The 15,153-nt window shown below is 33.9% G+C and overlaps 1 protein-coding gene across 1 annotated transcript; it reads left to right on the top strand.

Annotated features, from left to right (window-relative positions):
- The first annotated feature begins 9,142 nt into the window (after positions 1–9,142).
- LOC148204128 (putative sugar phosphate/phosphate translocator At2g25520) lies at positions 9,143–10,714 on the top strand. The gene is made up of 2 exons (XM_088107119.1): positions 9,143–10,255; positions 10,336–10,714. The coding sequence occupies exons 1-2, from the start codon at positions 9,232–9,234 to the stop codon at positions 10,368–10,370; spliced, it is 1,059 nt and encodes a 352-aa protein (XP_087963245.1). The 5' UTR covers positions 9,143–9,231; the 3' UTR covers positions 10,371–10,714.
- Positions 10,715–15,153: the final 4,439 nt, after the last annotated feature.

Below are 15,153 nucleotides of genomic sequence, written 5' to 3'. Positions count from 1 at the left end.
TATTAATACATATTATTTTAATATTTTAAAATATATTAATTTTTTTTAACACACCAACAACAATAATATTTTGAAAATTCAGTAAACAAAATAGTAAAAACTCAATAAAATATCTGCAGTGGAATAAGTGCTGTCTGTCAATTTTACCTTTTCCTGCTCTCAAAGCAACCACCACTACCATTAGGTTTAGGTAAACAATGTTATATTGCAATTAATGACTCGTATTAAGAACTCCGTTGACAAATGGTAAGAAGCTACTCTGTCACACTTTAATTTAATTAATCAAGTATTTATGCCACTTTTTATATGTATGTAATAAATTATTTTAGAAGAAAATTATTAATTTCTTACATCCAAAAATAATAATTACTATTTTGAACCAATGTTATTGTAAAAAAAAAAACAACTATTGGTGACACTTGGGTTGAACCCTACATTTGCGGCGACGAACTAGAAGTGGCCAACACGTTCACCATCGTTGCAGCTTTTTCTACTAAGTTGATAGCAAAACGAACTAACCGGTCAACCATGGATTTCCACAAACTTATGACATCTACCACTTCACATGTCTTGGCCTCTCCTTGAACTAAATACAGGTCGAATAAATAAATAATTACTATTGAAAAATCAAAATCAATGTTATAAAAATATTATGGACAAAATAAAATTACTTTTCTGTTTTTTCTCGTTTGGATATATTGAATAGAGCTGTTGAATATTATTCCATTATACGTACACCAGAAATAATTAAAAAAATTCTGCGTGTACGTTGCTACCGACACCTATGGACGCGTATCAAATTATTAGATACAAAGTTTAAAAGATGATAATATAATTAATTTGTTTAGCCCAACAATTTCTTCTGGAATCAGAATATTTTGTTAGTTTCGGCTATCTTTTATATTAAAATGATGTAATATAGAAAAGAAATATTGTACCATAGGATACCTGAATTCACCAACTGTCGACGAGCACCACGGACGACAGAATGTCGACCCATCTCGTAATCGCAGGAGTATCGAACACTCCTTAACGCCAATTATTTGTGAGGTCGACACTCATTTTGTTGATGTCGACGTACTAGCAGACCACAAGCCAGCGACGATGTCGCGACATCTATCGCCAGTGGTCGACATATAGTGAACGATATCATAATAAACGGTTCAGCAGTTAAGAATAAGCAGTTACAAATATTAGCTAACGCAACGCCACGAATCACGCAAGTAATTGACTCAATATCAGACACGACCTAGCAGTTACAACTTACAAATAGTTCACTTCGGTAACTGTCCGGATTTCCAGGTAAACGGTTTATTTTCCTGTTTTAAATAGGCAAAGCACATCAGGAAAAAGGTATGTTTTTTTCTCTTAGAGAAATTAAGAAAGAGAAATTATTCTTCTTCTTGATCACTTTGAACCAAAAGATTCGGGTGACCCCTTTTCTGACTTGAGCGTCGGAGTGCCTTTGCAGGTACCCAACCCACTTTCCCATCAGAGAGGATAACGCAGGAAGAGAGATATCACGGTAACAGCATCGCAGGAAGGAGCAGTGAAGATTTGTTAGGTTCGTATCTCAGTTTCACATTCATACAGAAACAAATATGTTATATGAAAAATAATCAAATTCTATATATAATAAAAACTATCTTATATTTAAATATATGCAGAGAAATTTAATGAACAATTTACGAATCAAAAGGAAAAAAGTATAACAATTAAAAAACACCACTTTAAGTAATGTTTAATTAAAACAGTACAAATTAATAAAAGAATTACTTACCAGGCTACGCGTTTTGCGGGTGATCCGCAGGTCGAATCCCACGTACTTAACTCTTACATCACAACCTGTTTTTCAAACTTTGGATTCCGCGTGTGTGAAAAACCACTCGGCTATTTAATTGTTAAAATTATAACAAATTCTCATCATAATTAATATTTTCATTGCATATTTGTTGTGTTTATATAATATTTTTTTAATTATAGTTGTTTTAGCATATATGATATTGTATATATTTTGAGAAACATATTTAATCCATATTTTATATAATTCCCCTAATGTATAACTTAAAGTCGATCTTAGTGTTATTCTTTGCTTATATTTATCGCTTCTTAAAGATCTTTCTCTTTCAACTTCTATTATACTCATATTGTCAAACACTTAAATGTTAGAGTAGAAAAAAGGTAAAGATTCCTTCTTTTTATTTTCCTTAAATATAATAACTGTCAATATAATGAAAAAAATTATTCAGAGTTCTCACTCATTTTCCTATATTTATATTGTCAAACTACTAAATGTTAAAGCAGATAAAAGTAGAAGGTAATTTTTCTATTAAATTCCATAATCCTAAGATTGAAATTTCGTTTCACATTTTTTTGTTACAGATAAAGTAGATCACCTATTTATAAATGTTTACACTTTTAAAACACAAATAAACGTTATATGTGAAGTAAGATTCTGATGGAAAATAACAAAAAATAATTGATAGCACATAATATTACGTGAAACGTGCATCTTGGAGATTTGTTCTTCACGTTATGTATTATAAAATTTGCAATTGAGACTTTTCTATTACTCGTTCTTTGAGATTTGTTATATATTATAAAATTTTCAATTAAGACTTTTCTATTACTCATTCTTTGATCTGTGAGAAGAACTATTCAAAGCTACGTTAACTTCACAAACTAAATTCCTTTAACAACATAAATCCAGATTTCCTTGCAAATTGTGTTTAAATAATTTATATTTGGGACTCAAATTGTGGCTATTCAGGATTGTTCTTTATTGTATTATTGTGAATTGAAATTTTTAGTTCACGTGGATTATTATCAATACTTTATATAATTTTTATAATAATTACTACTACCACTCCAATTAAAAGTTATTGGCCAATTATTATAGTTGAAATCGTCCATCCATTGTTGTCCAAAAAATAACAAAAAACTTTTAAGACATAGTCAATTAAGATAACAAGGTTTATTTAATAAAAAAAATCAGAAACATTTCAAAATTTCATTAAAAACATATAATTTCAAGTGGGACATTAATTCTTGTTGCTCTCGAATGTGAAATTATAACTTGAGTAATGTGACTTTTTGTTTTTGGAGTTATAAATTTTTATTACTTGTTTTATGTTTATCACTCTTTTTCGTTTAAACGATTACTTATTTATTTAGTAACGAAAATTTTTAAAAATAATATATTTTTTTGGATATCTCTTTCACTCAAATTACAACTTATTATAACTTAAACACTAAACATCATTAGTTAAGCTATAAAGATGGTATTTGTGCAACTTAACCATAGATGTCATTATTTAAAGGGTTAAATATGTTTTTAGTCCCTAAACTATTGGCCGTTTTTGGTTTTCGTCCCTCTTTCAAAGTAAGGTACAATTTGGTCCTCACCTTACTTTGAAAGAGGGACGAAAACCAGAAACGGCCAATAGTTTAGGGACTAAAAACATATTTAACCCTTATTTAAACCTTATTGACAAACTTTATGTTTAAAGGAACATAAAACCACAAAACAACATAAATTACATGGATTTGAACATTAAAATAATTTTTTTTTTTCATTTAAACCTACAAACATGTTAACTTGAGCTAATTACGATCATTCAACACTTAGGTAAAAAAAATAATATAGAAGAGATAAATACGTTCACCAACAATTTTATTAATCTAAATTCATAAAAATACCAATCTAATTTCGCACTACTTAATACATTTTCAATAGCTCAAATTAAGTAGATAATGAAGTGTTTTCTATTTTTCAGTTGATTTAGATAATAAGATACAAAACTTCCCATTAGGTATATATATATATATATATATATATATATATATATATATATATATATATATATATATATATATATATATATATATATATATATATATTATATAATATTTTGATTTTTGGACAAAACATGTTAGTTTTTTTTATATATTTTATTTATTCCTTTTTTATATAATTTATTTATATTTTGTGAAATGTAATAACTTTTGTTACAGATTAATGTAATTCTATATATGTTTCATATTAATTTATTTATTTTTTATTTTGAAATAATGGATATATTTTGAAAAATCAATATAGTTGAGATATTAAAATGTATAATAATGTTTAACATAAGTTTATTTAGATGTTTTTGTTTTAAAAAAAATAATTTATTTTATCATAATTTTATCTCTTTCGCATATGTCATTTTAAAGAATTATTTATTTTATATTTTATATTTAATCATGGAAATCAGATTAAAACAACAAAGAAAAAAACATTAAAAAAATCAGGTTAAAACAACGTCTATTTCACCATTCGGCATTTTGTTTTAATTTTAATTAACAAACTTAAGATTATGTTGGTCGATTCAATACTAACTTATTACTAGGATTGTTAACAATTATGTGGATTATATTTTTAATTAATAACATTGTCTATTGTAAATTCTTATAAAAACTTAAAGCTAATACTTACTTAGTTTATTTTTTAATTATAAAAGTTGTATATTCTTAATTATGAAATAAATTTATCTTTAAATATTATAGGACATCTGTTATGTTTTTGCTTAATGGTAATATTTAATTATCATAAACAAGCAGACCGTTAATTGGGTTTAATGAGAGGATTAAAATAGTTCACAGTTTTGTAAAAAACTTCTGTTACTGACTGTTGCTTGAGAAACGTAGTTTTGTAAATAACTGCATTATCTTTAATTTACTAAATGACAAATTTATTTAATTCAGTAATTTATTTATTTTAAGCCACTCAGCCCCACTACTATTCCATAGTTACAGCTATCCAATTAAATGTCTTTGTCGTTTTAAGACGAATAAAATATCATATTTTTTATAAATGTATTATAAACATTGATAATTATTCAGACAAAAAATATCTGCTTAATAAAATGGACAAGTTGACACATTTATTATTATTTTAATTGTGCGAAAAAAAAATGAAAAAAGATTGTTTGAATTAAATGAAAAAGTGTAAAAAATGAGAGGAAAATTGTAACATCCTAAAATACAGTCTAGACTATATAATAGAATAATCACATTTAATAATAACCCAGATCAGTCTTACACTAAAGTAGAGCGAACGTTTATGGCCGAACGACCTTACATAAAAGAGTTACAAAATTATCTGCACAGGATAAGCAAACCTGACCGAACGGTTTACAAAAGTTTATACCGAACGGTCAAATAAAATCAAAAGAGAAGATAATCAAACGACCACCTTACTATTCTAAACTACTGACCGAACGTCCTATTGTTCGGTCTTCACTTCTACCTCTACCAAATTTTCTTCTTCCGGCGCCTCTTCCAGCAGCTCGTCTCCTTCTGCTCACATCAACATGGATGATCATTGCAACGACAAGGACGGACGTACAAAACCAGACAACACAGGAAAACACAGGGTAAGCTTATGTAATTTAATTCAGTTACAAACATACAATTCATACCATCAACACACAGATAAATTTAGTCATACGTTTCATACAAAGCCTAATACTAGACTGACTGTCCGGACTGTATGAAATTTGTGTAGCTACGACGTTCGTGTACCCGGGTGATGTAGTAACTGGAATACTCTCATCAGCTGCCACCCGAGGTTAGTCCTATTTGTCCAAAGTACCCCTAAGGACTAGGACCTCCTGCCGTTCCCACACATGACCTACCCTCCTCTACGTGAGGACGAGTACTCACAGAACATCAGGATGAACCGCCAGCTTAACATAACCACATTCATACTTTACAAATTCAGTAATCGTCCATGAGTCGTTCCCCCTCGAACGCTCGTTCATAATTCACAACATTTCATCCATCTCATATTTTCTTCGTCTTTCATTATCCATCATTTTAATTTCATCTTTGATCACCGATTTTAAGGACATCAATTATCGAACGTTCGATCCTCACTCAGAACGAGGATGAACACTTGAAACGAAACATAGGAGTCTCCCGTTCTAGAATAAAAATAAAACCGAGAGAGTTACTGGCAAATTGAGAAAGAAACCGAGTATAATTATATAACACCAGAACGAACGTTACTTACAACATGAATCAGTTAAATGAACTAACTCTCGTGAGCTCAAGCCAACACTCCAAAGAACATACTAAGGCTCTAGGCCGGAACCAGTGAATGTAGACACGTCAAGAAGTTTAAAGAACCATACTTAGAATAATTCACATACAGAAACCCAATGCCAGTCAATGACCGAACATGGTAGAGAGAAGTTCTACTGAAGTTGGACAGACGCTATTTTCTTCAAAATAGATCATACCATAAACAAGTACAAGCGCTTGGTATAAGACCTAGCACTATTCATTTCGAGAGCTTGGTGTGTGACCGAGTACTACTAAACTTATAATAGAAAGATTAATTAATATAATAAAATACTATTGAAATTGTGTTTAAGAATAACTAAAATATACAAATACATATACTTACAAACTTTAAGTTTATTACTGAATACTCAGATGTAACTACGCTTGGCCAAACGCTCAAGCATAATATTACCATACAAAGACGCTCGTCCTCAACTAGAATTCTTTCCAAATGAAAGAATTCAATTTTACCAAGGTTACTAATATTACCGAACGGTCAATGACCATTCAATGACGAACGTTCAATGACCGTTCAATGACGAACGTACTCTATCATAGGGAAATTCATATCCAGAACTCATTTATCTTCAACTCATTTCTCAATACATAATTTCATAACTTTATAAATTCATATCATAATCCATTTGCATACTTCGTACAATCCATATCATACTAATAAATCATATTCCACATAAACAATCATATCAGCATTCATACTTTATATACATTCAACCACTCAGCAACATACATTCATTACCAACGAACGAGCAACAAACATACAATTAAATTAGATAAACTTCCCTTACCTTTGAGCGTGAACGAACGTCCTAGCGACAGAAATAGGGTTCGTCTGACTACAAATCTTCCTACCCTTACGTTCCACAACTCTTCAAACTAACCAAACAGTCAAAAACCAATAATGGTTCAGACAAGATAACAGCATGTAACCGGTATTTGGTTTACATGTACCAGAAAACGAACGACTAAAAACATAAAAACCAACCTGTTCAGAACTTGAAACTGTTCGGTTATTTATACATCATAGTGAATATATATAAATTAATTAAAGATTAGATAAACGATAAATAAATAAGCGACAAGGAAAACTCCTTTGGTTCTTTTTTATCCGTGTCTATTTTAAAATAAAATTTATTTCTTTTGATCTATTTCTTTAAATTTGTAATAAAATTATTATTATTATTTTTATACTACACCTTTAGTCTCTACTATCATTTCTAAATAACTTATATGTATTTATTGTGTTAGATAATACATAAATTTTGTAACACTATCTAACTAGAAAAAAACATTATATTTCGTTACTCTAAACAACAAATCTTTATTGACAAATAAAAAAACTTAAGTAATTTATTAGTATTATCAAATAATAGTGAATAGTAAATATATTACAAGAAAAAAAAATATGGAATTTCCCCTAATACTGAGATTTACCATACATAACTGTGTGCCATATATCTCACTCGAAAAGTCGCTTTCCTAACATTAAAATCACATATCCGAAACCTATGAAATATAGGTTTGGTGTTGACTTCTTGTAATTGACTTTAGCTTTTGTTTATGCATCATAACCAAACTTTTTTTTTAATAAGAACTATCTCTATATACGTAATTATCATATCACCTAAAAAGTATATAATACTGCATTTTGAGTTCACAATAGAGCTTTGTATTTTACTTTTATTGATGGAAAAACTTTAAAAATTTATGCAAAACTTTGAAGGAAAATATAACATTATTCTAAATGTTTTACAGAGAAAGAAATAAATTATACTCCAAATATTGACTTGGCATGGTTTGTTATGTCGTAATATTAAGTAAAAGTATTGGGGAAATTATTATATATATTTTTTTGGATGTTATTAATGGAGTGAAATTTAATTTGATGATAGAGATTTACGTAAATGAAAGAAATAAAAGGTTATCTAAATTTTGGGAAGAAGAAAGGAAAATAGAATAAATTAAGATGAAAAAAAATAATAATGTAATTTATTTATTTGAGGGTGGGAGGGCATAAAAGTGTGAATTAAATTTTTTAATTATACTAGTTCACACGTCTTATGTCATCAATATTTTAAAAAGAATGAAAAATATTGTTTTGTTAGGATTATGCAGTAAAACCTCACACATCCTTAACATAACATAATATACAAGGTACAAAAAACGTGATAAAGATAAATTTTCATGATTTTTCATCAAAAATTTGATATATAAGATTGACGTTACTTTCCACCAAAGTAATTTGCACATTCACTATGTACACCCTAACCGTAAACAATAATCTATTTCTTTAAATTCTACTACTTTTCCTCCAAAAATAAAATTCACCTTTGACAACTCATTTAACATATAATTCATTTAATTATATTCCTATTAATCTTAACATTTTCTTACAACTTTAAAAACCAACTAAATGGAGTGTTATGAATAAAACACCTCTGTTCCAAAGTCAATATTAAATTCAAAGCATCACCTAACTTCGTTTTGAACAATATCATTCAGACATATATATTAAAAATTATCCTATTAAGTCATTACAATGAAAAAAAATGAAAAAACTAAGAACAACGTCTTAACACCGAAAATGGTTGATGAAATGAGAAAAAAATCATGAATAAAAGTTAAATAGCTGGAAAACAGACAATGAGACCGTAGAAATAGAAGGAGAATGGAGAGAAGCATATCCTATATGAATATCTTTTCCAAAAATTATAGTGGGAAATTTTGAAAATACCTATTTCAAATTTCTCTTCAATTTAACGTATTTTTTTAGCATTTAAAAGAAAATTTTGAATGAACCAATAACTCAATGACACGCGTAACGTTGTGAAAAAACTTTGTTTTTAATATATTACGGTCCTGAAATTTAATTTGATTAGAGAGATTTACCGTATTGAGAAATGAAAGAAATAAAAGGTTCTTAATTTTGGGAAGAAAAAAAGGAAAAAGAAGAATAAATTAAGATAAAAAATAATAGCGTGATTTATTTATTTGGGGTGGGAGAGCATAAAAAGTGTGAAGAAAGTAGTGTGTGTGGCAAAGGCAGTGCATCCCACATCTCTTATCTCTGTGATTCATTGTGTTGGAGTCTGGGTGTGTAGAAAGATGGGAAAAGGTGGATCTCTGAGCGATGGCGTTGTGAAGAAGATCGTGCTATCGTACACCTACGTTGCCATATGGATCTTCCTCAGCTTCACTGTAATCGTCTACAACAAGTACATCCTCGACAAGAAGATGTACAACTGGCCATTCCCAATCTCCCTCACCATGATCCACATGTCCTTCTGCGCCACCCTCGCCGTCCTCCTCGTCCGCGTCTTCCGCCTCGTCGAGCCAGTCTCAATGTCACGCGAGGTATACCTCTCCTCCGTCGTCCCCATCGGAGCCCTCTACTCCCTCTCCCTCTGGCTCTCCAACTCCGCCTACATCTATCTCTCCGTCTCCTTCATCCAGATGTTGAAGGCTCTAATGCCCGTCGCCGTATACTCCATCGGCGTCCTCCTCCGCAAAGAATCCTACAAAAATGACACCATGCTCAACATGCTCTCCATCTCCCTCGGAGTCGGCGTCGCCGCTTACGGGGAAGCGCGTTTCGACGCCTGGGGCGTCCTCCTCCAACTGGGCGCGGTTGCCTTCGAGGCCACGCGCCTCGTCATGATCCAAATCCTCCTCACCTCCAAGGGGATCTCGCTCAACCCCATCACCTCGCTCTACTACGTCGCCCCCTGCTGCCTCGTCTTCCTCTCCATCCCCTGGATCTTCGTCGAGTACCCTGTCCTCCGAGACACTTCCACCTTTCAGTTCGATTTCGTGGTCTTCGGGACCAACTCCTTCTGTGCCTTCGCGCTCAACCTCGCAGTTTTTCTCCTCGTCGGGAAGACCTCGGCACTGACCATGAACGTCGCTGGCGTGGTGAAGGACTGGCTCCTGATTGCCTTCTCGTGGTCAGTTATCAAGGACACCGTGACGCCGATTAATTTGTTCGGTTACGGGCTGGCGTTCCTTGGCGTGGCGTATTACAACCACTCCAAGTTGCAGGCGCTGAAGGCCAAAGAGGCGCAGAAGAAGACCGCCCAAGCCGATGAGGAGGAAGGGAGGCTGCTCGAGGAGAGAGAGGCCGACGGAATGGGCAAGAGAAACGACCAGCAGAATTAATTGCTTTAATTAATTAATTAATTGATTAATTCATTTTCTGTTTCGTTTACACAGATTCCAGAGAAAAAAAGTCGGTACGAGGAAAATAAAACCAGGAGGTTTCGATTTGAGCGAATATATGGCAATGGCATCGTCCTCTCTGGCCTAATTACCGGTTCGGTACGGCTTTTTTTCGGGTTTATTTATAGATCCTCTTCTCGTTGCTAATGGTGGCCGTGGATAGTTAATTAGTAGGTTTGGATTTGAGATTCCTGTTTTTGTTCTGCGTAGAGAACAATTACTTGTTACTGGAGCCAGAGTCTCCTTTCCTTTTATCATTATTAATTTTTTTTCTCCCATTTACTTTTTTGGTGGTTTAGTTTTATGCTCTGTTGTTGTAGGAACTCGATTTATGGAATTTACATGGTTATTAATTCTCAGTACATTTCTGTTATGTGATGTTTCTTCTGCTGCTATTGTGATTTTGGGATTTATCTTGCATAACCGCGAGCTGATGATGAACTGAAAATGGTTTAACTCTTATGAGAAACTGAAAATGTTCTAACAAAACTCTCCCTTAAACTTAAATGTTATTTTTTCTTTCCTCCAGACTTTTCAACTGCCGCAACCCACATCAAACTTCTCCTTTAATTAACAGTAACAATTGTGTTCGTCAGTTTCACCTTGGTCGACTTTTCCAATACTCTGGCCGACTTGTTCTTCATCTTGGCCGTCTTGACCTTTCAAACTTTAAGTAATACTCATGAAGCTTGATGCGCCAATTCTTATAGAAAAGGCCCGCTTCATGCAGAATAGCCTTCCGTACCATATTTGTATGTGGAAGTCTCCAATTGTTCAGCATATTTTGTACTATTGTATCCCTTTCTTCCACTGGTGCACATTAAGACGTGCATTTTGACGAACAATAATAGAAAAATCAGTAATGAAATCATTGCGGCCTGAACCTATTTCCACCAGCTTTGTGGGATAAATGAGAACATTTAACTTTCCATCTGCACTTTGACCAAAATAATTAAGAACTTAGGCTATTTGATCAGCTAAGTCGTCAGCAGAAAGAATTGGACCGTCTGGATCAATGGCAGCAGCTCCCAACTCATGCTCCAGTTCAGACAGAAGATCAGCATCCAAACTAGGAACCCACCCGTGATCCCTGCAAGCTGCCAGAAAACTTCTCAATATAACACCATTTGGCTCCATAGGCGTGCCCTTGATAATATCATATGCCTCTTGAATCAAGCCAGATCTTCCTAGCAAGTCAACCATGCATCCATAGTGTTCAACACTCCGTTTTATGCTATCACAAACGAGTCCAGCGTGGCTGCAGGCCAAGAGAATCACAGCAAAAACCAAACTCTCCGGTTGCAGACCCATATCCTCCATATGGTTAAACAAAGAGATAACATCTTTATGTCTCCCATAATCAGCAAGAACCGTCATCTTGACAGTGCAGAACTGCAAATTCTTGCCATCCATTGAATTGAAAACGACAACAGCCTCGTCAATTTTTCCACACTTAGCATGCATGTCAAACAAAGTTGTTCCCTATGCAACATCCATTTCCATGTGACTCGTTACAACTTAGGAATGAATGAACTCACCAGCACGGACATCAAGGATTTTAGTACAACCAGGAAGCAAGCTAACCAATTTATCAGTAGTCTCTTTCATCTCTTCTTGGAGCTTCTCATTTCTAACATTAGCGGCCTCAATCTCACTCTCTCGCCGCTCCACAACTCGTTCACACTAGGCCTATCCGCGATCTCCATGAAGCTGTCCGAGTTCTCCATCAACTCCTCCAAGCTCTCCACCGAGCTATGTAGATACTCTTCTGTGCTTCCGTCACCAATTTCCAGGCTCTTACTTGGCAGTTCAACATCCAAGCTTGGTAGCTTGGCGTGCTTAGCAACTCTACATCCAGGCTTCTTGCCATCAAGAGTATTCCAATTTCTTCATCGGCTTCCTCAATGAGGAAATTTGTCTCATTCTTTTTCTCATCTTGACAATATTTTGCTATATGACCGGTCTTACCACAATAGTAACATTTGACCGACCTGCACTCATTCGCATAGTGACCATGTTTGTCACATTTATAGCATTTAACATCATACTTACTTGACCGACCACCTCAGTCTCACCTTTGTCCATCGCCACATTAGTTTTGCTGACCAGTTTGCTCCTTGTTGTCTTCATAATTACTTCCATCATCATTTTGACCACGACCTCCTCGTCCATAGCTCTTCCTCCAGGAGCACCTCAGCCTTGAGTATTCCAAACACCTCCCTACAGGTCAAGTTTTGCCTGAAATACTGATCAAGTGACTCAAACAATGTTCTCCTCTGCTGTTCGTGTGCCTCCAAAGACCCAGCAAGCTCTTCAACAGAGAGCATGATTCCTTGGACTCCTCAATTGCACACGCAATATTCTTGAAGTCCTTAGTCCGTGGTCTTAGGATCTTCTCCATAATAAGGCTGCAAGACAACTCCTCTTCATTTTTTCTGAGTTGATTTGCTAATACCTCCACTCGAAATATATATTCGGTCACTCGTTTTCTACTTTCCATTACTTTCAAACTCGCCTATTAGTATTTGAAGTCTAACTTGCTATACACGGTAATCACTTTACATGGTTATTAATTCTCAGTACATTTCTGTTATGTGATGTTTATTCTGCTGCTATTGTGAATTTGGGATTTATCTTAGATAACTGCGAGCTGACGAGGAACTGAAAGTGGTTTAACTCTGATGAGAACAGGCTTTTACCTTATTGATTTCTCTGTTTGGTTGGATGTGTTGTTCACTGTTGAGGGTTTGTAAAAGTAACTTTTGATCTCTTGCAATTATGGTCGTTTCCCTTGTTTTGTGTGGTTCCGTTCCGTTTAGCGGTACTGGATCTTCGTTTTGCCCCACATCGAAGGCAGGGACCAGGTCAGATGCACTGTCATCGGAAATACTAGGATGTTATATTTTAATGCAACTATGATTGGGCCATCGTTATAGAAATTTAATTCATTTATGAAGAATGATTCAAGACGTTAATATTCTGTAAATTGGTTTTTTGATGTTCAAAACGCGTTAGTGTGAAATGGACGCCTGATGTTGCACTCAGTCGTTGTTGGTATCTGCATATTGAATGCTTGATTATGTTCTTATCACCGCTTTCTGTCGCTCTCTTTGCCCCCATTCCACCTAATTCCTCCAAGTAGGACAATTGCAACAGTCCTTGTTTGATTGGGAAAATGGCATGTTTTCACTGATATTTCTCTGTCCAACAAACTCGAAAAGGCTACATGCTTTTCTGCTTTTCTTTTTTCGTGAATAATGTTCCAACTGTTAAAGACCTTTATTTATTTACAGTATTGTCTGCCTTTGCACAACGCAGAGTGTGATCTGCCCAACTTTGCGCCGCGTTTGTCTGATTGCTTGTCTAAACTGTTAGATGTAGCATCGCTTGTTACAAACGCAGAGTAATATTTCCATTATATTGTTTTTCTCTAACGGATTGACGAGTTACAGCAGAAAGCAAAAGCATAGTTTTGTTGTTTTATTAAAGTGTGTATCAGCTGAAACACTAGGATAAATACACCCAATTACCCTCCTCTTTATTTGGTTTGGCAGTATCCAACACGTGTCATCACTTTTGCCCAGTAGATACCCATTCATTATCCCAGAAGAGGTATATTAATTGCTAGGCAGGTAAGCATTAACGCTGACTTACCATTTTTGGAAAAAACAACATGTCTCATCAATGAATTTATTTCAGTGGTACACACTGAGCTACTCAGTGTTATGGGCCTGATTATCTCGAAGTTAGTGATCATCGCCATTGTCAATCGTAAGTTGGTGGCATTAGCTTTGGTTTGGTTTTGTTTGCTGCATAACAGGATTTCGTATCTTGATAGTCACCGACAGATAAGCCCAAAAGCGAATTCAATTATAATAATTCATGTGTTTGTGCGTAAGTTGCGTTTAAGTATAAAATATTTGACTAATTCAGTGTTTGATGTTGACGTAATCTGTGATAAACAAAATGTGCTCCATCTCTTATTCGGGTTGGCTTAGCATGACTCTCCTGCGTTCCCAGCAGTCGTTTACCAAAATAAAAAAAAAAAAGTTTGGTATTGAACAAGGAAAAAGACATTAACGGGTTTGGGTGGACAGAGGAAAAACTATATCAATTAAGTCCAACCTGATGAGAATGCTATCCATAATTTGAATAAAGTTCTTTTTATAGAAAACAAAAACAGGATACTTATAAGATGCACGATCTCATCATTTTAAGAAAACTTCAACGTGATGTCTGTACAAAGGTACCTGTAAATTTATTTGTTCTCAAAACAGGATTGAGAAGATGATCGTAATGCCATCAAATACACAACAGAAATCGTATCCTTTACATATTTTTCATGTCCAAATTCTATGATGCTGGTGTCTCCATTTTTTCAGCTGATTGGGTAATAAAGCGAACTCTGCTCAACAACCACCAAAGGAGATTGATCGAGTGTGGGTCACATAAGAATATATAAACCAAAATAAACATTCACGGGCTTTCTCTCAGTTCTTATATCCTCACATTTTTGCTATTACCCTCTATCTGGTTTAGCACTTTCACTGCGAATATTTTCTGCCTTGTTCTTTTGATAACGTAGCTTCAATCAGTTTTTGACTTTACCTTGTAAAATACTTCAGACCATACTTTTGAACAACCAATTCACCCTTATGAAATGGAAACAGAAACAGCCTTTGCTCTGCTTTTCTGTGAAGAAGGTTTATCGGTGCATGTTGTCTTGCACCCTATTTCTCTAGTTCCTGTGACAGAATTTTTGTTCTTCTCGCCTCCTGTAACATCCCTGAGTATTATATATATTTTTTCTCT

The sequence above is a fragment of the Vigna umbellata genome, chromosome 2, assembly GCF_029865625.1.
Source record: "Vigna umbellata cultivar VRB3 chromosome 2, Vumbellata_1.0, whole genome shotgun sequence".
NCBI lineage: Eukaryota > Viridiplantae > Streptophyta > Magnoliopsida > Fabales > Fabaceae > Vigna > Vigna umbellata.
The sequence above is the reverse complement of the archived record's forward strand: the minus strand, read 5'-3'. Positions and strand labels throughout refer to the sequence as shown.

What these genes read in the sequence shown, in the direction of transcription:
- LOC148204128 (XM_088107119.1), top strand. Translation starts at nt 9,232, where the DNA reads ATGGGAAAAGGTGGATCTCTGAGCGATGGCGTTGTGAAGAAGATCGTG. An exon ending in GAGAGAGGCCGACGGAATGG is followed by an intron (nt 10,256 to 10,335) that starts GCAAGAGAAACG and finishes TCGTTTACACAG; the next exon opens with ATTCCAGAGAAAAAAAGTCG.